Source organism: Ammodytes marinus (assembly GCF_949987685.1).
Source record: "Ammodytes marinus genome assembly, chromosome: 1".
NCBI lineage: Eukaryota > Metazoa > Chordata > Actinopteri > Uranoscopiformes > Ammodytidae > Ammodytes > Ammodytes marinus.
The window spans coordinates 22,507,469-22,534,507 of record NC_137230.1 but is presented as its reverse complement, the minus strand read 5'-3'; the positions used below and the strand labels follow the sequence as shown (position 1 = coordinate 22,534,507).

Here is a 27,039-nt window from a genome sequence, read left to right as displayed (position 1 = left end):
TCCACCGTGTCGCTGTCTTCCCCATTTCGCTGCTTTTGTTTTCATTGTCGCTGTCTGGATCATGGCTGCTCACTCTACCGAGGAACCGTTCCCCTTCCACGGGCTGCTCCCCAAGAAAGAAACCGGTGCGGCGTCTTACCTCACCAGGTTCCCCGAGTATGATGGCCGAGGAGTGCTCATCGCTATCCTCGACACCGGCGTGGACCCGGGGGCCCCCGGCATGCAGGTAAACTTTAGCTAGGAGCTAGCAAAGCAAAAGGCCCGACTCATTCAAGATATTGACCACAGTCACTCAACGGCAACAGCTGACGCCTGACTAGCATGCTAGCATCAGTTCATACACACAACTATGACAAAGACCTCTTTAACTTATTTGACAACAAAATAAACACAACGTAAATAATAGCAGAGGTTTCAATCTGCTGTCAATTTGTGTTATGTCACACGAACAATTTATAATTTAACGTTTTGGTAACGGCAGTTTGCACACCTGCTAGCATGTTAGCCTAGCAGCTAACAGCAGAATTGGTCGGATTTCAGTTGTTTTTCAGTCTCCTCACTCAGTAATTACAATATGTCCTGTCAGTTTCTTACTAGGTTTTGGCCTTAGTAGCTAGTAGGTAAACTAGCGTTTGGAATGTTAGTTGTCGGTTAAAGCCGTTATGTTATGTGCCAAGTCACACTAGTAATCTAGCTACCAAGTTAGCTACACAGTGCTACATAAATTAATTAGAAAATCCTGTTCATATGGACAGGCAGATATTTATTAATCCCCAAAGGGAACTTGTATTGTTTCAGTAGTTCATAATATTAATCTAATGTTCATTCAAAATAAAAACTATGCATAGTCCATTTATTCTGATTGTAGGAGTCTCCCCTCCCAGCAGGGAGTCATTGTTGATGGGTATTGCAGTTGGCAGGAATGACCTTCCCACTAAAACCACTCTGGGTCTGACCAGAAGGCTTTGTAGGGGATGTGTATTGCTGTTCTTTAAATTCAGCAGCTTGTCCATCATCGTTCTCTCCACGACCAACTCCCCAGCAAAGAGACAGACTTTCTTTATAACTTTAATTTAGTTTTCCACTGGCTCTAATGCTGCTGTCCCATCAGAGCTTATTTGGCTGCAAATAAAATTGCACTTTTGAAAACATACTGGTAGAATATATAGTAAAGTCAGCACTGCCACTTCATGTTACATTTCCAGTCACGTCTTTTATTTTTCAACCAGGTGTCACCTTGCTTCAATTGCACTTAAAAAGTCTGAGACTAAATCTGAGACCTTCAAATATTTATGAGAGGCATTTAAAGTGTATTCACTCTTTTAAGGTGGTTGAAGAGAGAATGATTCGTCCAAAATTCTTGAATATGTACTTTGCATAACGTTTGTGCTAATTGACATTACTGATTGCGTCTTGAGGTCACAACTGAGGGAAAGCCAAAGATCATCGACATCATTGATACAACAGGCAGCGGGGATGTGAACATGGCCACGGTGGCAGAGCCTAAAGATGGGACAATCATTGGCCTCTCTGGTAGAACACTTAAGGTCAGTAGACACATCGTTTGACCCAATTTCATTACAGGTATTATCCTGCATCTGAAATGATTTTTTGATGTTGTTACAACAATCATTGCATGTGTATGGCCCATTTTCAAATATTAGCTATACTAGACTTCATAATTAGACATTCACTTCATGTATTTATCTTCATGGTGTCTCACACTGTCTTTTTTAAACTATCTTCCAGATCCCTCCTGCCTGGGAAAATCCATCAGGGACGTATCGCATTGGAGTTAAAAATGGCTATGAGTTCTTCCCTAAGGCTCTTAAAGAAAGAATACAGGTAGGAAAGCATGATATATTACTCTACTAGGTCTTGTCATGGATTTAATTTAGCAAAAAATTTGGTTTTGTGGAGATAATTTGTTTGATGACATGTCCACAGTGCTGGATGCACATAACCCAAACACAAGTTTAGATGTGTTGTATGTTCCATCAACACTCAGTGCGTTTACATGCAGACTCATAATCGGATAACTAAACGAATAAGACCTCAACAGGACTTTTAAACTGCATGTAAACACCTTTATCCGATCTACTTCGGACACAAATCGGCACAATAACGGACAAGAGAAGTCGGATAAGAACACCTTGATAATTCGTTCATTGTCGGCTTTCTCTCTGCATGTATACAGGGATCGGATATCGCATATCGGACTTCTCGTTCTGTGCTCGTGTGCCTGCGCGTGATAGACTACACCATGGGTTATTGACGGAAGAGAACCGGACGTGGCTCTAAAACCACTTGTTGAAAGCATGGTTGAAAGGGCTACAGCGCCACCTAGCATAGTGGAGACAGCCATGCATCGGACATTTATCCGATTTCTGAAAGGCCATGTATACTCAGACAAGTGACACGGTCCGTTCGAGTGTCTTGTTCGATATATGTGATAATCCAATCTAGTTGTGCCATGGAAACGCACTGACTGATTGTCTCTCTCTCTGACTGTTTGACAGGACTGTGTGGGCGTGACCGTATCAAACGGTCTCCATTGCAACATTAATTGTTTTAGTAGAACGTTCGGACAAAGAACTGCTAGCCTCGCCTCATCTAAACTGAATTTCTGTCAAGTTTATCAAATCAAATCGAGAATGTATATTGTCAAAGTCCTGCAGATCAAATTGTGTAACTCTATTGGCTTTCCATGCTTTTAATGTGCTGAAGTTGTTTGGGCACTTTTTTCTACTAGAAAGAGCGAAAGGAGAAGCTGTGGGACCCACCACACAGAGCAGCACTTGCCAAGGTCTCTCGCGAGACAGAAGAGTACGACCTCTCTCACCCGACACCATCACAGGTCAGACCTACAGTCTTGAACTCTCTGTGTACTTTTCAGTGGTCGTATAATGTGGTGTTTCCGGACCTGTTCACTCCCTCCCTTATTCACTTCAGATGGAGAAGTTGCAGAAAGAAGAGCTTCAGAGTCAGTCTGAGCTGCTGGCGTCACTAGAAAAGAAGTACAGTGATCCTGGTCCTGTTTATGACTGTGTGCTTTGGAACGACGGTGTCACATGGAGGTAAGCCACTATTCCTTTTCTTCACTATCTACTATTGTTTACCACTCGTGTTCACATTGTCGGTTACTTTTTGTTCTCCATAGGGCTGTAGTCGACACTTCGGAGTGTGGAGAGCTTTCCCAGGGCACTGTGCTGAGGTCTTACAGAGAGGCGCAGGAGTACGCCACGTTAGGAAATGCTGAGATGCTTAACTACTCTGTAAATATATATGATGAGGGAAACACACTCTGCATCGTCACAAGTGGAGGTGAGGTATCCTAAAGCTTCTGATCTTTGTCCTGTGAAAGAAAGACTTTCATATGATTCAGCCAGTTAACAAAAAATATATGTTCTGGGTATTTGGGCATCTTTCTGCAGTCTAACTTAATTATTTTGCTTTTTAAGGAGCTCACGGGACACACGTTGCAAGCATTGCAGCAGGTTACTTCCCGGAGGAACCCGAGCGCAATGGTGTTGCCCCAGGTGCCCAAATCCTGGCTCTGAAGATTGGAGACACTCGCCTAAGCACCATGGAAACGGGCACAGGGCTTATCCGCGCGGTATATTGCCTTAACACTGATGAATACATATTAAATATTTGCCTAATGGTTTTTTGCCCTTTTTAATTATTTACCTCTCTGTCTCTCAAAGATGATTGAAGTCATCAACTATAAGTGTGACTTGGTTAACTATAGCTATGGGGAAGCCACCCACTGGCCAAATTCGGGGTAAGTCTCGCAACCAGGGGTATTACGTATAGGCTTCTGTGAGTTTACTTTGTGTTGCACACTGACACTGTTGTTTGTTTGTTTGTTTTTCAGAAGGATTTGCGAGGTGATCACAGAAGCTGTGCAGAAGCACAACGTGATGTTTGTTTCAAGTGCAGGAAACAATGGCCCGTGCCTCTCCACGGTTGGCTGCCCAGGGGGAACCACCAGCAGTGTCATAGGTACACACACATGCATACACAAACACACACACATACACACACAGGCTTTGTTGTTATACTGAATGTTAACTAAAGTTTATATTAATTGTGCAATTCCGTATGGTTTCAGAGTTATTATTATTAACTACAGCTACGTTAAAAACAAGTGTTTAAAGTTGTGTACATTCTCTACTTAGGAGTTGGAGCGTACGTGACCCCAGACATGATGGTGGCAGAGTATTCTCTGAGGGAGAAGCTGCCTCCCAACCAGTACACCTGGTCTTCCAGGGGGCCCAGTACAGACGGGGCTCTGGGGGTCAGCATCAGTGCTCCTGGCGGGGCCATTGCATCTGTACCCAACTGGACTCTTCGTGGCACCCAGCTGATGAACGGCACATCAATGTCCTCCCCTAACGCCTGCGGAGGCATCGCATTAATCCTCTCAGGTGTGTCCAGGGTCAGGGACCTATGACAGACGTTGGAATGTTATGCACGTATGAAGGTGTGTGAACGAATGCAAACATGATGCTAGTGTGTACTTTTTTTCCCCGTGCAAAGGACTGAAGCAGACCGGGATCAGTCCCTCTGTTCCTGCGGTGAGGAGAGCGCTCGAAAACACGGCTCTGAAGATTGATGACATTGAGTTGTTTGCACAGGGCCATGGAATAATCCAGGTAACTGTAACCATAACAACTATTTACTTTTCTGTCTGTAAATAATCTCAGCACGTTTTTAATTTAATTGTAAAAAAGTTATTTCTTAAAGCCTCTGGAAACATGGTCGAAAATAGTAGAAATCAATTTATGATATGAAAGTAGTGTGTCTCAATAAGCTTTTACCAAAATCTCATTGAATTTTTTTTCTCATACATATTATAAAACTTAGTTAAACAAACGTTTGACAGGACTGTGGGACTCGCCCATGACAACGTTCATTGTTTTTGTAGAACGTTTGAACAGTGAACTGCCGTTATTGGTTCAACATACAACATACTTAACAACCAGAGCATAGCTCACCTCTTCTAAACCGAATCAAACTTAAATGGCAATATATTTCATTTGGATTATGCAACTTACTCCCCAAATGACATAGTTAGTAGGATTTAATGGATTTGCGTTAACAGGGGCTTAATGCATAGTTTGGAAGCCATCCAAAAATCCCGTCCCTTTTTTTCCCTCTCAGGTGGACAGGGCATTAGACTACCTCACTCAACACGCCTATTTACCCACAAGCAGTCTGGGCTTCTCAGTAAGTGTGGGATCACAGAAAGGCATCTACCTCAGGGACCCAGCCCAGATCCTTGCACCCTCGGATCACGGAGTAGGAATTGAACCCATCTTCCCAGAGAACGCAGGTACTGGTCATACAAGGCTCAAGCATCACAGACATTTTTTGTGGCATGTGTTTTCATTATTAGAATTTTTTTCTTTCGACGTCCACCACAGGAAACTCTGAGCGAATCTCCTTGCAGTTGCACCTGGCGCTCACATGTGCCGCCCCGTGGGTCCAGTGCCCGTCCCATCTAGAGCTGATGAACCAGTGTCGTCACATCAACGTCCGGATCGATCCTTTGGGACTGAGAGAGGGAGTGCACTACACAGAGGTACAAATAGGAAAGAGAGGAGGAGAAAACGTTAGAAATTGTTTCTATATCTTTTATTGTTAATGTAGTTACAATGAAAGTGTGAATTTCTTCTTTTTCTCTTTTTTTTAGGTGTGTGGGTATGACACAGCAGCACCTACCTGTGGTCCCCTATTCAGGGTTCCAATCACAGTTATTATCCCTGCCAAGTAAGCTCCTCTACCATATTTTCTCTTACGTTTTTCTCCAGTAAGAGGTTTGTGTGTCTCTGATACATCTCTCTTTCTTTGATCTGACAGAGTGACTGACAGTCGTAATCAGGAAGTGTGTTTTACAGACGTGCACTTCAGACCGGGCCAGATCAGACGCCACTTCATCACTGTTCCTCAGGGAGCCTCCTGGGCAGGTCAGTGTCATTTCCTGGTTTTCACCTGCTTTGCCTTTTTCATCATCGTCTACATTCTCTCGTCTCCACATCCTTACTTACTTTTTTTTTTTTTTTTTTTTTTGCAGAGATCACGCTGACCTCTCATTCGGGAGATGTGTCGTCAAAGTTTGTCCTCCACGCAGTGCACTTGGTCAAACAGAAAGCGTACAGAGCGAATGAATTCTACAAGTTCTCTTCACTGTTAGAAAGAGGCTCAATCACTGAAGCTTTCCCTGTGCTGGTATGTATATTTCATTCATTTATTTGACAGGGGTTTAGCACAGAAATTTAATTTCAAAATACCACTGCAATGACTTCCACCAATCAGAGCAATGAACAAGCTGAAGTAATCAGAGCAGGTGTGCCAGTGGGTTTTCACTAAGCCCCAAGCGACCAGCTGGGCTAACTGGTAAATTAGAATTTTGCTGGATTTGGTCGGCAAAACAGCAAATTCATCTTTCTTGCTAACGAAAGATTTGAGTGCCGTCTTCTGTTAATTTTTTAAAGAAAAAGCTAAGTGCAAATCGTTCCGTGTCGAGGCCAAAGCCGTTTCAATAACATATCCGCATCCATCTTTGTTGTTTACTATCAGTCGTCTTCCGGTTATGCCTGCCTATATCAGATAGTACGATTTGATTGTCGACTCGGAATTTTTTCTGACATAGTTAATGAGCTCCAATGGTTCTTGCCCAGAGTAAGCTGCAGAGCAAATTTAAATTTTCTAGCAGCCACGCCCCTTCCGTAAATCCATATATATATATATATATACCATTGACTTCCATGGACTCACCATTATGCCATTTTATATATATATATATATATATATATATATATATATATATATATATATATATATATATATATATATATATATATATATATATATATATATATATATATATATATATATATATATATATATATATATATATATATATATATATATATATATATATATATATATATATATATATATATATATATATATATATATATATATATATATATATATATATATATATATATATATATATATATATATATATATATATATATATATATATATATATATATATATATATATATATATATATATATATATATATATATATATATATATATATATATATATATATATATATATATATATATATATATATATATATATATATATATATATATATATATATATATATATATATATATATATATATATATATATATATAAAATGGCATAATGGTGGACTCATTTCTGCATGTTTTTGTGTCTCCTCTCCAGTCAGGGAAGATAGTAGAGTTTTGCATTGCCCGCTGGTGGGCGAGCCTTGGAGATGTCACGGTGGACTACAGCATCTCGTTCCATGGACTCAACACTTCTCCTTCCCCGCTGCACATAGTAAGAAGAGCACAGGCACACAGATTAGCCTGAAGATGCAACCCACAGAATATCTGCAGTTCTTTGTTTGTAACTGTCTTTTGTCTCTGCGCAGCATGCATCAGAGGGAGTGACGCATTTTGATGTGTCGTCGCCTCTGAGATACGAGGAGGCGTCTCCTGCTATCACCCTCAAGTCCTGGGTTCAGCCACTTAGGTAACTGCACACACTCTCTGTCAATCTCACTCTTTCACACACACACACACACACACACACACACACACACACACACACACACACACACACACACACACACACACACACACACACACACACACACACACACACACACACATTGTGCAGTTCATTATTTCATCCCTGTTTGTCTTGTTGTCGTTTCAGGCCCTTAAGTTCAAAGGTGAAAGCCCTGGGACTGAGGGACGTTTTGCCTAACAACAGACAACTCTATGAGATTGTTCTCACCTACAGCTTTCACCAGGTAAGTAACACCATCAGTACTTTGTATGAAATGTTTTGTTTTGTATTTGGTTTGTGTGTAATCCTCTTTTGCTCTGTCCTCAGCCTAAGAGCGGAGAGGTTACCCCCAGCTGTCCCACACTGTGTGAGCTGCTGTATGAGTCTGAGTTTGACAGTCAGCTCTGGATGCTGTTCGATCAGAACAAGAGGCTACTGGGCTCCGGGGATGCCTACCCACACCAGGTATACTTTGCCCTTAAAGATTTTATCCGCATGATTAACATCAAGTTTATTGTCTATTAAGTTCCTATCTATCAGATAGTGAGTTAAAACAATGGTGATTGAGCATATCACCCACTGATGAAAGTGCATGTATTTGCTGCTTTGCCCAGTAATACTATCAGAGTGTCTGTGCCGACCTTCCTGCGCCGCAGCCGTGTGTTCCCTTGTGCTCGTGACATGGGAGTTTCCGATTCAGTAGTACAGAGTAGGGGTGTACGGTATAGAAGGTAAACCGCCGGTATGAAGTTGCGCTATGATATGGATTTTGACTCTAACGTGTCACCGGTATAGCAGTTATAAAGCAGTGATGAGCGCAACCACACAATGAATGCAGGCGGCCGCTGCGTCACCGTCAGCCGGCACGTGCCCAATACATCCATGACAATGCTGCTAGATCCCGTGTCATTCACAAAAAGAAATTGTAGTAGAGGAAACAGGTGGATGTACTGTTACCATGCTGATCGGCTAATATCACTAGTTTTACTTCAGAAGTGTCGGCCACCACCAAAACATTGCCCAAAATCTCAGAATATGAAGCATAAGACGATGAGACGAGGAGTAAGGATTTATCCGCTGTTTATTTCCTTCTTTAACATGCACAGCAGTATACCGATCCCGGGAAAAGAACAATAGCAATACGCTCGTGATGACACATTAAACAACTGTTGCGACCGGCGAATCCTGGCCGTTTGATAACGTGCATAAATTATAACTTATTACATCGATCGAGAAACTCCATGTAGCCTACTTACTCAGACAGGCAATGCAAACCAAACTCGGGAAAGCACGTTTTAACCGTGTAATGATAGTTTACAGCGGCAACTTGCACGCTCATACAACTGAGGGAGAAAGAAACAACTGAACAACTCGCATCTTAAAACACTATAAGAAAATTACAAACACTGTAACCTACAAACTTTGGGGCCAAAATACTGCGACCGTGAGCGAGTGTTGAACACTCGTTTACACACGCCTCAAGATGGTCGGGCTCGTTCTCGTCACTCACAGCCCGGTGAGAAATGCGTCCTCGAGATGAAGCTTGTCCACTCGCAGAAACTGTTCTGTGCGCGCGTGGTCATGTTCATGTCAGTTTTTATAAAAAAATAAACACCACACAAGGAGTTTAAACTGAAATGAAAGTTGAGAGATGATAGAATCAGAAACCGATTGTAAAAAGCCATCAGAGCATCATCAGCATTCTCAGTGAGTCATAGTCAAATCAAACTTAGCCTACTATAGAGTAACTTCATACACAAAAAGTCAGCATAGAGTGCTTTACATATAAAAACATATTGACCCCCTCCCCTACCCATCCACAGAACAGAACATTGCAGATTGCACAATGAATGTTGTTTAAATCCCTCTGTAGGGGAGACCGGGGTCAAGTGTATCACTTTTTGGTTTTTGATTAGTCAAAAACATCTTGAACAATTTGGATAATTTATTCTATGTTATATTACTGTGCTCTACTTGTTAATATAAATTGTATTTAATAGCAAGTATTTTACCCCTTCACAAGCATTCATTTAAAGATAAATGAATATACCGTGATGTAATACCGTTACCGTCTATGCTTCAAATTATACCGTGATATACAGGTGAAACTCGAAAAATTTGAATATCGTGCAAAAGTTCATTTATTTCAGTAATTCAACTTTATAGGTGAATATAATATCTTATACAGACTCATTACATACAAAGTGAGATATGTGCAGGGTTTTTCCTGCATAGAGAAAGTTTTGGCGCGCGCCAAAGCGGATTTATCCACCGCCAAAGGAAAATCACCAGCGCCAAAGTGATAAAGATTAAGAATAAATATAGCTATTTAAAACCTCTCCAAATTCAGCCCAATTTAAGTCATCCTTCTTGAGGGGCTGGGCAATAACTTGAATTTCATTTTCGATTACTATTACGGCTTCCCTCAATCATGAAAACAAAATAATCGTTATTAAACTATCATTGTTCCGCACGCCGGGGCATGCTGGCTTTTAAATGCAGCGCACCCTTTCAGCCGAGCGGTGTGCTCGCTCGGCCCCTCCCTTACCTGAGTTTAGCTATCGGCTCGTCCAGAGAGTACGAGGGAGAGGTTGCGCATTGCCGGGTGTTATGAAAAACTTCTAGATGACGAGAATAAAGGTAAAACTAATTGTTGTCTGAAAACACTTCAGACTCACAACAAACTAAAATAATGTGCAAGATTTGTCACGCGCGGACACGCGAGTAAGGTGACATACGCGACCGAGAGAGAGAAGAAAAAAGGCATATACGACCTGATCTGCACCTCTAAACATCCCGACCAATTTGTTTATTCACTTTAAGTCGAGTCATAGTGGTCTATGACCAAGCAATCAATGAATAAAAACACAGGAGGTTTAAAGCTCCTTGATTCCTGCCACCACAACTGTCAACACTACAATGCAACTGCCTATCCAGCCAGCTCCATGAGACATAAATAAATCATGCCCTTACATTCAATGTTAGCAAAAGACGTGCCCTATCAACACCATTTACAACTGGTTATTTTTATTTTGACATATTTATTTTATTCAATTATTAAAAATATGTTTCACTTATTTAGCCTATTTCTATCCTCCCTGTTTTCAGTTAAATTAGGCCTTTGTTTAAAGTCCAAAGTCATGCTGTTATTAGAAAAAAAACTTGTTAAAAGTAAAATAGATGCATAATGTTCTTAAATCAATGATTAACTGTCTTTGATAATTGTGATAACACAATGTGATTACTCAAAATAATCATGATTATGGTTTTTCATAATCGAGCAGCCCTACCTTCTTGCATTTTCCATGGTTTAGATCAGGGGTGTCCAAACTACGGCCCGATTTTAAAAATATAATGTAATATGGCCCTTTGAAAAAAAAAAATATATATATATATTTTTTTTGCATTTCTTAGTTAACCCACTAGTGCAGGGGTGTCAAAACTGATTGATTGGCCCATGGCACATTTTAAAAATATAATGTAATATGGCCCTTTTAATTTTTAAATAATTTAAATGCACTCATTATATTACAGAGAAATACTATGTCCCATAAAAGAAAAAGAGCACCAAGCCCATCCCAGAGGACCCTGCATAATATTTTATTTTAAATTAATATTATTATGGAAAATCCATGTGTCCTTCTCCAATAGCTTCTAATTCATCTGACACAGTGTCTCCATTTTTTTTCATACAAAATTCTTCAGCTTTAGCCTCTTCATTTCCCTCTCAAAGTGCACCAGATTCATGCATTTCACTTTAAAAACTTAAAAAAATCTCCCGGGGGGGCATACCCCCGGACCCCCCATTTTGGGGCGGGATCTCGGCTGGCTACTATTTTCACCCAGCTGGACATTGGACGCAAAAGCAGAACACACTGGGTGTATTAATGCCATTTAACAAGAATGGGAATGTATCTGTTTAATGTGCAAGTAAAGTGTTGCCGTGAAGAAGAATTACAATTTACGAAGACACTATGGCCCTCATTTATCAATTTTGCGTGGAAACTGGTGCAGATTCTGGCGCAAATACCTCCCTACGCCAGGTATCGCGTGGGATTTATCAAACAGGCGTATCTCGCCAATCGTAGCGTACGCCAGGCCATATATTGATAAATGCGGCGGATGGAAACGAGTGTATCACGCCCCTATATTTTCTCAGTTTAGAGGCCTCGCCCAGAGGTTTTACGACATGGATATGCGCAATACGGCACTTCCCTGAAGTAGAAATTGACAGAATAACAGCGAAAGTAGAAAAAAAAGAGTTTCATTTCGGAGCATTAGCCTACAAGCAGCATCAAAGAACGACAGAAGGCAGCAGTTAGGAAGGAAATAACTGCTGCGGTCAACAGCGTTGGTGTTGACTCAAAATCGCCACTAAAAAAAGCGTGTTGCTGTTCTGAAATGCAACCAACTGGGGGTGCGGGGCTGCGGGCATAATATAAGTGGTGGAGGAGAAAAAGACGCACCAACTGTCCGATAATGGTCCCCATAAAATAAATACACGTCTGCAGAGATTTGAATGATTAGAATGTATTGGCCCTTTTAGATAGCACTATTCAAAAGGGTTTTAAAAACTAAAAATAACACATTTTGCGTTTGTATGACAGCATGCGCTTGGCACGAGTGGTCAGCCCGGCCGTCAGCTGCACAAGCCGACCCGGCAGCGATCAGCTGTGAGAGCGCCCACCGTCCTGCTCCACCAGCAGATAGGAACAACGTGCCGGTTAACGGTGGAAATTAATCGCTCGCTTTAGCATCAATGACACATTAAAAGAGGAACTAACATCTACAAAGTGCGTCAAATAAATAAAATGTTAAGCTGAATGTTGTGCCGTGTATTTTTTTGTATCATAAAGAGCAGTGTAGGCCTACTACATATTTAATACTTAGGCTAACATTTTGAATGAATGCAGCCCCCGTGCCTCAGTGTCCCCCCAGCTGCTCCAGACGGAGATAACTGCCGCAGTCCCATGCAGCGCTCCTGAGTGGCCGGTGTGTGCACTATTGAATCAGTGCTCCTACTCAGTTGCGCACCATAAGCTGCACAATTTTAAGTGATTAATATCTTTATTTCGGTCTGAGCAAACACTGCATTTGTATTATCTTCTTATAATTGTCCAACAAAGTCATCGGCTACCCGGCACAGCCTGCACTGCGAGTCCATGCTGTTTACAAAATTGCGTACACGAGCTGAGAGCTGGCGTGGGATTTGAGCGTATCCTACGCTCACGTCCATATTGATAAATGCCGAGATTTGCGTGGAAATGTACGTACACCCATTTTTCTGGTCTACGCAAAATTGATAAATGAGGGCCTATGAAACTAAACATAAGAACAGCTACATGTCCTGATAAATGTGTTATTTTTGCAAAGTGGCCCAACCCTTCGTAGATTTTTCTGTATGTGGCCCTCATTGAAAAAAGTTTGGACACCCCTGGTTTAGATCAATTAGAAACAATTAAAGTATTAAATAGGTAGGCCTAGTCATTATTAGTATTTTGACTTCATATCTACAGGTTGTTTATTGTGATTTCATAAGCGTCAGTAAGCTCCATGGTAACACAGTGATTGACAGGCTGACTGAAATGCTCTTTATCTGGACAGAAACTGCCCTCTCCCAACCCTACATCCCTCTTAAAATACATAAACCGTTTGCTTTTACTGGTGCACAGTCGCGACCCCAAAAAAAGTCGGTCCCGTACTGACCCCCCAAAGGCCCATTCTGAGCCAGGAAAAACCCTGTATGTGAAGCCTTTATTTTTTATAATTGTGATTATTATGGCTTACAGCTTATGAAAACCCCAAATTCAAAATCTCAGAAAATTAGAATATTACATAAAATCAATAAAAAAAGGATTTTAAATACAGAAATGTCGGCCCTCTAGAAAGTATAGTCATGCATATGTACTAAGTACTTGGTTTGGGCCCCTTTTGCATGAATTATTGCCTAAATGCGGTGTGGCATGGATGCTATCAGCCTGTGGCACTGCTGAGGTGTTATGGAAGCCCAGGTTGCTTTGATAGTGGCCTTCAGCTCGTCTGTATTGTTGGGTCTGGTGTGTATCATCTTCCTCTTGACAATAGTTCATAGTTTCTCTATGGAGTTCAGGTCAGGAGAGTTGTCTGGCCAATCAACACAGTAATACCATGGTCAGTCAACCAGTTACCAGTGGCTTATGGTACTGTGGGCAGGTGCCAAGTCTAGCTGGAAATGGAAATTGTCATCTCCATAAAGCTTGTCAACAGACAGAAGCATGAAGTGCTCTAAAATCTTCTGGTAGATGGCTGTGGTGACTTTGGACTTGATAACACAGTGGACCAACAGCAGCAGATGACATGATACCTCAAATCATCACTGATCCAAATTAAATGTTGCGTTTCATTTGGAAATCAAGGTTCCACAGTCTAGAGGAAGAGTGGAGGGGCACAAAATCCAAGGGGCTTGAAGACCACTGTCAAGTTTCAACAGTCAGTGATGATTTGAGGCACCATGTCATCTGATGGTGTTGGTCCACTGTGTTATCAAGTCCAAAGTCACCACAGCTGTCTACCAGGAGATTTTAGAGCACTTCATGCTTCTGTCTGTTGACAAGCTTTATGGAGATGCTGAATTACTTTTTCCAGCAATACTTGACACCTGTCCACAGTGCCAAAACCACAAGTAACTGGTTGACTGACCATGGTATTACTGTGTTGATTGGCCAGACAACTATCCTGACCTGAACCCAATAGAGAAACTATGGACTATTGTTAAGAGGAAGATGATACACACCAGACCCAACAATACAGACGAGCTGAAGGCCACTATCAAAGCAACCTGGGCTTCCATAACACCTCAGCAGTGCCACAGACTGATAGCATCCATGCCACACCGCATTTAGGCAATAATTTGTGCAAAAGGGGCCCAAACCAAGTACTTAGTACATATGCATGATAATGCCTTATAGAGGGCCGACATTTCTGTATTTAAAATCCTTTTTTTATTGATTTTATGTAATATTCTAATTTTCTGAGATTTTGAATTTGGGGTTTTCATAAGCTGTAAGCCATAATAATCACAATTATAACAAATAAAGGCTTGAAATATCTCACTTTGAATGTAATGAGTCTATATAATATATTAGTTTCACCATTTAGGTTGAATTACTGAAATAAATGAACTTTTGCACGATATTCAAATTTTTCGAGTTTCACCTGTACATTTTAGACCATACCGTACAGCCCTAGTACAGAGTTCCGACCTGTGTGAATTCCAGTACATCTGTTAGTTTTTTTAATTTCGTCTTTAACTTTTATATACAGTCTATGTTTTTTATAAGACATGGTTCTAGGTCTCGCATTTTAAAAATTTATGAAAAGGTCTTTCTGCACACTCTTATGTGCTGCTATGCCTGAAGTTCCTGATTTGCTGTGTACAATCGAGCACAGCAGTCATGCCTGGGTGAGTGCTGTCACTGAGGAGTGCTGATGCTGTAGCGATACAGAATCTTTCTGTCCGTACTTCTCATAACTTCTGGTTTTGAAATAAATTCCAGAAGCGCCTGTAATTACATTTACGGCCACTAGAAAAAAATAACTTAAGTAAAATATGACAGATTACAGCTATAAAACATCTCGAAACCTGGTCTTAAATAGTAAAAATCAATTTATGATATCAAAGTTGGGTGTCTCAACAAGCCTTAACAAAAATCTGATTGAAAATACGTTCGGGCAGAAACCTGCAGTAATTGTTTTAAAATACTTAACTGTGTCATAAGAACCAGCGCATAGCCCGCCTCATCTTAACCGATTTTCTGTACAGTTTATCACATGGCGATATCTTTTTATTTGGATTGATACATTTGCCTCACTCCTTTCAGATGCTTACTATCATGCAACTAACACACCAAATTTCTAAATTAGAAGGATTTTGTGGATTTGGGTTTACTGGGGCTCTTAAGATGTTTTGTCTTTACCAGATGTTCACTATCATCTGTAATTGGTGCGTTTTCGGAATGTGGATAAGAAGGAGATGTTCCTGGCATGCATGCCACACTCTTAAAGAGTTACCCTCTGTCTGTTTTACTTCTCCAGTATTCTCTGAAGCTGGAAAAGGGGGACTACACTGTTCGCCTGCAGGTCCGCCACGAGCAATCCAGCGAGTTGGAGCGGCTGAAAGACCTACCGTTTGTGGTTTCTCACCGTCTGTCCACAACACTCAGTCTAGATGTCTACGAGACGCACCGTGCTGCCCTCATGGCCAAGAAGAAGACAAACTCTGTCACCTTGTGCCCGGGAGCCACACAGCCCTTCTATGTTACGTCCCTGCCAGATGACAAGTGAGTCAGTTTGACGAGGGACTTTTTCTCTTGAGGTGGACGATCGTCTGGAAGGATTTATTGTGTTCAAAACAAAAATACTTATTTTTTGTAATAATCAGTCAGCTAAACTTGATTGTTGCCTGATATGATCCCAGAACAGCAGTTGCCTTAAAAAAACAAAACATTACTTTTTTTTATTACTGCCAGCACATAATCACACCAAGTAAAACTGTAGATCCTTTAAGACTCCATGATCTATAGGAAACACATTAGAATTTGCTTTGGGATAAAGATTGTGCCTTTGACGAGAATTGCATTGGAGAATTAAGCTCGTAGTCATGCGTTTAAAATTTAGATTTTTTTTGATTAGCAAAAAACATTTTCAAACTAAAAAATATTCAGCATATTATTGTGCTCAAATTTTGTTTAATGTTTCTTTATTCTGTCCATCGCTGTCTCTCTCCCCATTGTTTCTCCCTTCTTTCAGGATCCCAAAGGGGACGAGTCCAGGATGTTATCTCTCAGGCTCTCTGGTTGCCCCCAAGAGCGAATATGGCAAGAAAGCAGTGAGTGGCTTCATATGTTGTTACCCTCTGTCCTCAGGATCTTCAGTCACGGTTGTTACAGTCTCCATTATTAATCAGGAAATAATATACATTGTTGTGTAATAACTTAAAGCCTCTGGTCTAAAATAGTCAAATAAAAACATCATCAATATATGATATCAAAGTTGGGTGTCCAATAAGCTTTCACAAAAAATTTGATTGAAATTAAATGTTCATCAATATTATTCAACTTATGCTGGGTTTACACTAGAGGACTTTTAAAAGACTTTGAAAAGACTGAAGACTGAAACCCTCTTACATCTAAAGACAATCAACTCACACCTGAAGACAACTACCGTACTTTTCGGCCTACAAGCCGCGACTTTTTCCCGTTTTTCGACCCTGTTATTACACAGCACAGTATATATTCTGTAGCTACTGGGGATGGGCGTTAGTAATCGAGTACTCGAGTACTCCTCGTTTCAAATGATCTCGATTGGTGGATGAGGAAAATCGTTTTTTGTTTTTTTTAGTGTTTGTAGCCTTTAGGCCGGCCGGCGGGCCGCCGCTATTTTAAAATGTTATATACGTGTACAAAACGGCACAAAACGGATATAAAGTTTAACCAAATTTTATATTTTGATCCAAGTTAAATAAACTAAGCGTTGTGTCAAACAGAAACCGCCACCTCCGTGCAGCGCAGCCAGTGTGTGGTCTCCACAGCACCGTGGAGCTGAATGCGGTGCTGGAAAACTTGGAAAGTCACGTAGGCTGACTTCGGGCACATTCGAGCAAACGACATTTAAGAAGCCTTTATTATGGAATATAGGATTGAGATTCAAAAGCCGACGGTGTAACGTTCCGTTAACGAGGAATTAGTCGCGGTAATTAGTCACGGACAGGAGTGAGCATTACGCGGTTGGATATACTAGCCTACTACTTCTACTGCTTTGGTGAGTTATTTAGCCTATCTATGTGTTTAAATTGTAGGACAATAATTTTATTGTATTTGCTGCCCTTCTTATTTTAAATGTCTATTTTGAATGTTAGCCAACTACAGCCCATGCTTTTTTTCTCTCTCCACCGCAGACCTACTCGATCGGTTTAAATTGTGGCCCGCTTATTTAATTACTTTCAGTTAGGAAAATGTGTTTTAAACTTGTGGAAAATAAATCCTTAATATCATATGGCAACTGTGACTGTTTGACATAAGCATTGAGCGCTTTATTGCGGTCAACCGTTGTTCTGTAGACAGATGCGTTGCGTCCTAAAAATAGAAAAAAGTTTAACGAGGAATCGATTGATCCTCGAGGAAGGCAAGCGATCACACGAGTAGCGAAAACACTCGTGCCCATCCCTAATAGCTACTATTGCACAAAATGGTAACACTTACGTACGTTATGCAAATATGCAACTTGTTTGTTGAAATGTGGGAGCTTCCTCAAGCAGCCATCTCTTTCCCGACAATCCCCTCTGTGCACAAACTCTTACATATGGTAATTAAACATTATAACACCTGCGGCTTATTGTCCAGTGCGGCATATAGTACGAAAAGTACGGTAGTCATTAGTTTTCAGTCACAGAGTGAGATTTTGAAAAGACAGGGGGTCTCATATTGCAAGACTACAACTAGATTCCTTTTGAGATTAATATTATTTCCGCAAACGCGATAGTGATTATTTAATTAAAAAAAAGTTAATTCAATATTCCAAGTGGGGGACTTCCTTTAGTTATTTGACCATCTTTATTTGCTGATCTCGTCCCCCAATAACTTTAACTCCTAACCCTGTATTTGACGGTAAAGTGTTCAGGTTGCGCGGCTGTCAGCCTTGTTCTCCACGAGGCTGGAAAAAGGATCCAAAATAAGTGCCTGCACAGGCGGACACAGGTCGCGACTAATGCCGCTCCTCCTGCGTCGTGTTTGGTGCATGCGAGAGTGTGACAGTGTTTACGTCATTTTGCTTGAGCCAACCCCTTAAGACTAACGATAATATCAAACATGTTTCATAATGTCGGAATGTCAAGACGGGAAGAAGACTGGCTGAAATTGGGTCGGAAGACCACCACACACCAAACGACTGAGATTACGGGCGCGCGCCACAACTCCAGCACGACTTCTGTGATTTCAGTCCGACATTGGAAGATTGTCTGCGACTGTCAAATCGCGTGAAAAGTTGTGTAGTGTAAACCCAGCATAAGTTAAAAAAAAAGAGCTGTTTTAATGTCTACAACGCTTGCCAGGACTGTGTTGGCTTGGCTCGCAGGTTCATGTATCAAACAGTCTCCATGGCAACAGTAACTCAGTCAAGTAATTATTATGGAATGTTTGAGCAGAGAACTGCTATGATTGGTTCAGGTTGATAATGTGCCATATGTGAGGAGCATAGTCCCGCCTTCTAAAACAGAAACTCAAACTGAAATGACACAATTTTTTACTATGAATTGACAAATATGCTAACTCTTTTCAGATGCATACTAGCATTCTGAGATTACTCCCAAAATAACATAGTAAGAGGGATTTAGTGCATTTGGGCATAATCACACCGTTACCATGGCCAGCGTGCTGATCCTTAAGTTTGACGTGAACGACAACAATTTGAAATTTCCTCATTTCATATGTGACGCCTGAAGTACTTGTGGTCCTGAAGATCAGGGGGGAGACTACTGCTCCAGTAGCGCTGAGATCCCTTATAGACCTGTGGCATATGTCACTGAGACATGTGGTATGCCATGCCATGTGCCGCAGCATGTGCTGCATCCTAGCACTTAATGACGCTCGTTACATGACATGTCTTTCAGTCTAACTGTCACACCACCACTACACCCTATGGACGTACTGTACAACACTTCCATACTTCCATACTTCCAATGGCATATGCCACAGGTCGATAAGTGATCTCGGCGTCACTCCACTGCTCCAACTGCTTGTTTCTGTGTTCTGAAATGAGTTGCTCTACTCTGTATTCTTGCTCATCTGCCTTTGCCCATGGTTCTGCTGTCATTCCAAAAAAACACAATTTGATTTTGCTCATGCCATCACCTCGGTCAGGTCTCCACACACTGGATCCAGCTGTTAATTGGATCATTGGATTGCAAAATAAATTAGGAGAAGTATTTCCAATAGCTAACATGATCGAGTCAACATAAGTCAGTTGCTTCTGCACTTTGTTTTGACTTTTTGCCCTCAGGCACAGGTGGAAGAATATTAGTGGTGCCTCATGAGAGAATACAATCTGTCTAAAATAACTTTGCTTCAGATGTACTACATGTTCACCTGGGGATCGGTAGTAATTGACATTTTCAAATTATTCTGAATCATTGTGTTCTTGTTGCATTTAACAAAATAAGCCAAAATTCAAATGCAAAATTAGTTTGATTTAATTAAGAAGCTATTTGATCAATTAATTAGCAAATACGATTTTGAATCTGACCTTCTTTTCTTTCCTGACAATTTGATACCTTGAGTTAGACACATTTCAGACCAAACAGTTATTGAGTTTGATATCAAGCCCAATTCTCACTTTGTCATATTCAGACGGAAGTACAGTAAATGGCACAGGTGAAAATGAGAGTTAAATCGTTTTGACAATACAGTGGCAAATCATTAATTTCCTAAGCTTATTCTCAATGTCTTTATGGGCTGCTCTACATCTCACCACACAAACATCTGAAAACTTCTTTTTTACCAGCTTTTGTGTGTCTTTGGCTGATTTTGCCTGACTTTGTGGCCCTAATCCAAAAATCTTAGTGACGCGTTCAAAAACACAAAAAAGAAATGTCCCATGCTGCAGACCTGTGTTTCTTTTTAGTCTCATACTCACAATACTTTAACTGTTTTCAACCCACTTGATTATATTTTACTGTAGCGAGTGAAGATGCAGTGTTAACCGTTTTGACGGAGCAGAAGAAGTCGATAAGATATGTAAGATGTGAACAAAACATAAACATCTGAGCTTTTTAGCAAAAAGGATTAAACCACTGTTTACCACACTGCCATTTGTCATAATGTGACAGGTAGGTGGATTAAACCGAGTCTGTGACTGACGATATGAAATGAAAGAGAGAATCCTTTTTGGTGTGTTTTTTTTGTTGTCTTTTCCTTACTGTGTGTTATTCTGACCACCAGGGGCAGGCCTCTGCAAAACGACAAGGGAAGTTTAAAAAGGTACTGGATGAGCTAGAAACACTGTACAACAGAGCCTCCACTGCTCTCCTACCATCAGCAAATGGCTTATTCCTTAGCTTAAGATGGGACTTGTTCTATCTTCATGAATTATGTAAAACTATGTCAATATTGCTGTAATGAAAAATGCAACAGTCTAGCCATAACATGATTTGGGATTTGATATATGAAAAATAATAGGTTTTCTGGTGGTCAGTTGTATATCAATAAATATTATCATCACATATATATCAATAAATATTATCATCACATATATATATATATATATATATATATATATATATATATATATATATATATATATATATATATATATATATATATATATAATCTCATTACTCTAAACTTGTCTAACTGAGAGTTAAAATGCATTTTTCTTCATTTATTTAAAGGGAGCTATAAAAGCCAGAGTGAGTTTAGAGTAAAAAGGACATGACACCGACAGGATCAGGGGGAGAATTTGGGGTGCGGATTCAGCGTAGTTAAGTAGAGGTCATGGATATTGTTGCAAGTTCAAAGTCATTGGTTTGTAACTAAACTACTTTTTGTATGTGTTCATTTAAACAGGATATTGTTCCAGTTGTCTACCACTTAATTCCTGCTCCCAACAAAACAAAGAATGGAGGCAAGGACAAGGACAAGGAAGGAGACAAAGAAAAAGATGTAAAGGACGAGTTTGCCGAAGCTTTGAGAGACTTGAAGATCCAGTGGATGACAAAGTGTGCACAATTCCTATGTTTTTTTTCTCTCTCAGCAACACAATGCACAATTGCTTCTTTTCTTTGGCCTGTTTGAATTCTCTCTCTCAACCATCGGGCGTGTTTTGTCTTTGCCGTTCAGGTTGGACTCGAGCTCCATTTATGAAGAGCTGAGGGAAAACTACTCCGATTACCTTCCACTTCATGTGCAACGACTGCACCAGCTGGACTCTGAAAAGGTAACGCATCACACCGGCAAGACAGAGAAGACATGGGAGGATCAAATTCATTTTGAGATGTTTGACTCTAAACTATACAACAATGCTCTGCTTCAATTTTCTCCTGTTCTGTGTTCAGGAGCGTGTGAAACGTCTCGGAGAGGTGTTATCAGCAGCTGACATCGTTATCTCCCACATCGACCAGACGGCCCTGGCGGTTTACCTCACCATGAAGACAGACCCTCGGCCTGACGCCGCTTCCATCAAGATGTATGTACCACTGAAACAAATGGCATGAATAGTAGAGCATCATTAGAATCCTTTTATCAATGCAATTCATAGTAAAGAAAGTAGAACAGGAGAAAAGGGGTCCCCATATAAAAGCTTATCACAGGACCTTTTTAAATAACTCTTAGAACATTACAGTCTTGTGATAACTTCAAATCGTACTATATAAATAAGAAGTACACGCACACTTTCTCAGTTCTGACTTCTGGCTGTCGTACTTTACTTACTTAGGCCTTTAAGTTCCCTAGGGAACATAGGCTATCGATGAAAACCCTCCATCCTCTTCGGTCTTGTGCCATCCGATCTAGTTGTTGCCATGTCAGCCCTTTCGACTTCATCTCCTGCTCTGTGGTTCTTCTCCAGGTGGCTCTAGGTCTTCCCCTCTTTCTCCTGCCTTGTGGGTTCCACATTAGGGCCTGTTTTGTAATTGATTTGTGTTTTCTTCTGAGTGTGTGGCCAATCCATTTCCATTTTCTTCTCCTGATTTGGGTCTCTATTGGTTCTTGTTTGAGTTCCCACAGGTTGGCATCTATTGGCCTCCTGGGCCAATAGATTCCCAGGAGGCGTCGTAGACAGCGGTTGCTGATTGGCCCGTAGTGACGGCAGCTAATAAAGAGGGGTACGACAGCCAGTCCATACTGGCTGTCGTACCCCTCTTTATTATTGCTATACTAAATTTAGGCATTCACCACACACCGGTCAGTGAACTTGTTGCCACAGTCACAGCAGTAACCTTGATGAAACGATGTTTCTAAATTTTATTTTTCTTAAAGCTTCACAATGATTTATTTTGAATTTTATGTCACCTCTAATATTAAGACTAAGTGGGAATCCCTGAGTTAACCATCATAATAAACAGAGCTAAACCTGAAGTTATATCCTGTTGTTTTCAGTGACATGGAGAAGCAGAAGGCGTCTCTGCTGGATGCTCTGTGTAGGAAGGGCTGCTCTCTGGCTGACCAGCTGCTGCTCCCCCCTGCGCCTCAGGATGGAGCCGCTGCCGTCACTACGGGCCAACCAGCTGCACAGGAGGAGGAGGAGGAGGAACCGGTGGCCAGCACTTCTGACGACACCCAGCAAAATGTCTCTAAAGCCCTGATGGATACATTTTGGGAGGTGCAGAAGTGGGCAGAGCTAACTGACTCCAAGGTGAGCTAAAATTAATTTTTTAGAAAATAAGTTTCCAAGTTGTTCAATTTCAAGGACAGTTAAGTGACTCAAGTATTCTGATGTGTGTGTGTGTGGTACATCTGCCATGTTAGATTAAATGAAAAGCGCTGGGTGTTTTCTATAGTTTTCAACGTGATGGTTTCTCAATACCTTCCAACTTGCCCAGCCTGTCTTGTGACACTCGGCCCACTGGTCCCTACTGAAGACAGAAATCTTTGTAAAAAAGAGTCGTAAACATAATTTAAAAATATATATATATATACTTTAGCTAGCCATTCTGCGTCAAAACAATGTTAAGCTCATATCTTCTTTGTCTTGCTTTTGTTTCCCACTGCTCAGGTGTTGATGTTTTCATACAAACACGCTCTTGTGAATAAGATGTATGGCCGAGCATTAAAATATGCCTCAAAGATGGTGGAAGAGAAGCCAAGCAAAGAAAACATGAGGAACTGCATCCAGGTATGAGGGCAGTCACGGCTGGTGTCTGTTCAAAATATAAAATATGTCTTACTGCTTACACTCCAAAATAATGAGTAAAATATTTTTATTTTCACATTTTCTAATTGAAAATGCTGAATGTCAGCTGTGTTCCCTTGGAACTAACTTTCTGTTTTTTGTTTCATTTTTTTTTCCAGCTTATGCGACACCTCCAATGGACACACTGCACCACCTTCAGTGAGAACTGGCTCCCGGTCATGTACCCCGCGGAATACACTCTATTCTAGGCATAGAAGCACACACACACACCATGCACATGCATGTGCAGCATGGCCAAACACGGTCCATTACATGATAACCTCCATATCATGTCCCTCAGGGTCACATGGTCTTTGCCTTTGATTCTTTATTTTAATTAGATGTAGATGAGCACCAAATTGAAGGATACCACTGCTTGTAAAAGGTTTGATGCATTGGACGCCTTTTTATAGGGCAATCGATCACATTTATCCTGTCTTTTAAATGTCTTGTTAAACACCATATCATTGTTAAGATTATTGCTAGCTCAGTGCTCAGTCAGTTTGGATGTTGTCCTTTTTATTTTGGTGTCATTTACAAATTTTTTGAATGCTTTCACATGCACAACTGGACTCCTTATCATATCATATCAATGTCAATTATCTCATGTAAATACTGACCCCATCTACTCACAACCTGGACAACAGAAAAAGTTATAACTGGCCATTATGATACTTCTTCTGAGGCATCAGGAGGACTTGCTGCTGCACGATGTTTGGACATATGAGGGCACGCAGAGTCCCCTGAAATAAAAGGGAGGCTTAACAGATTATTTTTTTTGTATGTTGTGGGTCTGTTTTATTTGTTCCAGCCAAGGCAGGTGGTTGATAAAGTTATAATTTAGCTCTCTGACTCTTATACACAGAACACAAAGCAATGTTGAGGTGCCTTTCTACATGTACCTTACCTTTTTGGAGGTTTTAGACCACAGGCATCTGCAGAAACTGATGCGTCCATCAACACTCGGCCACCTGTAGTAATTTTTTCTTTAGCCTTGTGGTTGAAGTCTCATAGCAGCAGTATGATGTGTCTGTGCACTGTAAGCAGGCTGTCAGTGACTTGTCAGGTAATGGAAAGCCAGACACACAATTTATCAAACTTCCTATTACCTCCAGAAGGCATTGGCCACCCACTTTAGTACTGCCGTAACCTGAGCGGCACATTTGACGGCCATCGGACAGACCTCACTTACAGGCAAGATGCAGTTGCAGGATTCCAGATGTTTGGATCAGATTTCATTACAGAATGTTCGCACAGTGTTTTGACGTATATATCGGCAGCATTCAAAATGTTGCATTGTACACAGTAACACATAGGATAATGTACATACACACGTAACATAAAACATAACATAAAACAATCTTAAGATGCAATAGGTGTATAATACTAATATTAATCCAATTGATGTATTTTGCATATATGCATGTCATATAGAATGTAAGGGAAACAAAAATGTTTTATATTGAAGCAGATTTCATTTTGTTTCAATTTAAAAGATTTTTAATCCCGAACCAGATGATTGAGATCCACTGTTATTTTCATGAGTGTGTGTTTTTGAATGACTTGAACGTGTGCTTGTGTCTACGTGGACATTGTTCTCCAAACTTGGCTAAAATGATAGCCATTTATAGAAGGGTAAAAGCATGAGTTTTTTTTTCTTCATATACTTTATGTAATTTAAAGGGCCATACCAGTGGTTTGTTCTGAGCTACTGCACATTTTTATCCAGCAACCATTTTATTATTTTTCTTTATAATATAATATCAATAGACTTTTTGAAACTTGTTTTAGTTGTGAACATCCACAGTGAACACCGAGTCGGCATTAAAGGCCCTGAAAACCAAATCTTTTAATCCATCTTTTTAATGCACAATGGCATCCAACTTGAAGACACAGTTTTTAATTATTTTACATGACATATTTCCGTTTGTGCGTCTCTCATTTGGTCAAGGTTTTATATTTCTGAGCACCAATGAGGATTTAAACGTGACGTGAGTTTCAGGAGTTGTATGTTTATGTCGCCACTGATTTAATCACACCGTCCTGAGGAGGAAGAGCAGAAGAGTTTTATCAATGTTAAAATGTTTGATTTGTGTTTATTTGGTCATGGAGTCATCTCGTAGAAAAATCTGTTTTCAGGAAAAGATTATTCGATCAAAGTTGCTGCTTGCCAAAACAATTTAATTGTTTACTAGAAAGACTCGTCGTGTTCCTTCCCCGTTTGTTTTTCATGACGTGAAGATTTTTTGAGAAACAATCACTCCACGGCATTTGTTTGTAAATCGTCTGCAAAAAAATCAGGTGTACCTGATTTTTAGTATAGGAGCTAGAAGCTGGTATTTATTTTGTTAAATCTCAAATAAGTCCTGTTACAAATCAGGAAAAAAAGTTTGTGATTTATCACTTTTTGGACGTGTAAAACAAAAAGTACAATTACATAAGAAAATAGGTTTGCTCTCAATGAGTTCAAGAACATTGGCTCTGAATGGTTTATATATGGTTATGGTTTCATATATCCTTGATGTGGTTTTTCGTGCTCTCACAAGTGGAAGGTGCATGCTTAAGATTGTAAAAGCAGCTGCTTCCGAGCCCCGGGGCCTTTCGTCCTTAAAATAATCTGATAAGTTTTGAGCTGGCCATACATACACATGGGAAGCAGTGGACGTTTCTGTTTTTAGCCGTGAGGTCTTAGCAGGGCCTCTCTGAGTGCGCAGGGAGTTCACTGGATTCGGCTGGGTTTTGTATCATCTTTACATCTTATTGTACCCTGTGTTTTCTCCTGTTTTTTCATCCTTTTTTCTCTTCCCTGTGTTTGGGGTTTGGTGGGTTCAGCTGTCAACAGTATGCGTGCATGACGGTCTCTCAGAAAAATGGCCTTAACTTTCAACACAGGACTATCCCCCCATTTTTGGCGCCAGACACACCTCTCTTATGTGTTCTTCTCAGTCTGCTGATGTCAGGAAAGACTTCAGAAATGCTTCTTCTGGATGTTGAGTGTTTATTTGTAGTCATAAAATCTAGTAAATGCCATTATTTTACAGAATGTTATGAGATAAAGTTGTATGTTCTCAGTATTATTTTATACACATGCTTCCCTGATCATGTGGGAAAGACCTGAGCTACTATAACAATGTTTTGTCGTCACATGAAGTTAAGTCACAAACAAGCGAAATGTCAGAATAAAAAAAGTTTGGAAGAATTTTAAGTGTGTCCTGGTCATCACTTGTAGGCCTACGCACAGTTCATAGAGCAAATACAATTTTCAAGTGGACTGGTAGACCTCATGTTGACAGCGTGTGTATTTTTGATGTGAATTTTTTAATATGAACTACATATTGTTTGAAGCCAATTATCGCCATTAAAACATTTTACTGTTTGGATTACCCCTATACATTTGAAATTGCTAGGGAAGAATTTGTCCAGACAAGACAAATGGAAAGTATAACAGAAAATAAATTCCTTTTATATTAAAAAAATATTATGTAAAAAATTAAATAT

General features: G+C 40.3%; 1 protein-coding gene across 3 annotated transcripts; it reads left to right on the top strand.

The window, feature by feature from the left end:
* Positions 1-26,691, top strand: tpp2 (tripeptidyl peptidase 2). 3 transcript variants are annotated; one of them, XM_080027613.1, is made up of 29 exons: positions 1-226; positions 1,419-1,547; positions 1,750-1,845; positions 2,753-2,857; positions 2,953-3,077; positions 3,161-3,324; positions 3,462-3,616; positions 3,708-3,784; positions 3,881-4,005; positions 4,182-4,430; positions 4,543-4,658; positions 5,167-5,338; positions 5,430-5,587; positions 5,699-5,775; positions 5,866-5,972; positions 6,080-6,234; positions 7,273-7,389; positions 7,484-7,584; positions 7,771-7,867; positions 7,951-8,088; positions 15,697-15,941; positions 16,411-16,489; positions 20,595-20,633; positions 21,219-21,370; positions 21,492-21,588; positions 21,707-21,837; positions 22,749-23,004; positions 23,365-23,484; positions 23,661-26,691. In XM_080027613.1, exons 1-29 carry the CDS (start codon positions 62-64, stop codon positions 23,748-23,750), a joined length of 3,837 nt encoding a protein of 1,278 aa, XP_079883739.1. In that variant the 5' UTR covers positions 1-61; the 3' UTR covers positions 23,751-26,691. The 3 variants fall into 3 exon arrangements, with proteins under 3 accessions (XP_079883739.1, XP_079883738.1, XP_079883740.1); XM_080027612.1 differs by having other exon boundaries at positions 3,878-4,005; XM_080027614.1 differs by lacking the exon at positions 20,595-20,633 and having other exon boundaries at positions 3,878-4,005.
* The last annotated feature ends 348 nt before the right edge of the window (positions 26,692-27,039 follow it).

Excerpts from the sequence above, each read along its gene's own strand:
- tpp2 (XM_080027612.1), top strand. The coding sequence starts at position 62 with ATGGCTGCTCACTCTACCGAGGAACCGTTCCCCTTCCACGGGCTGCTC. Across the intron at positions 1,548-1,749 it reads TCTCTGGTAGAACACTTAAG|ATCCCTCCTGCCTGGGAAAA; the intron begins GTCAGTAGACAC and ends ACTATCTTCCAG. Across the intron at positions 4,431-4,542 it reads CATCGCATTAATCCTCTCAG|GACTGAAGCAGACCGGGATC; the intron begins GTGTGTCCAGGG and ends CCCCGTGCAAAG.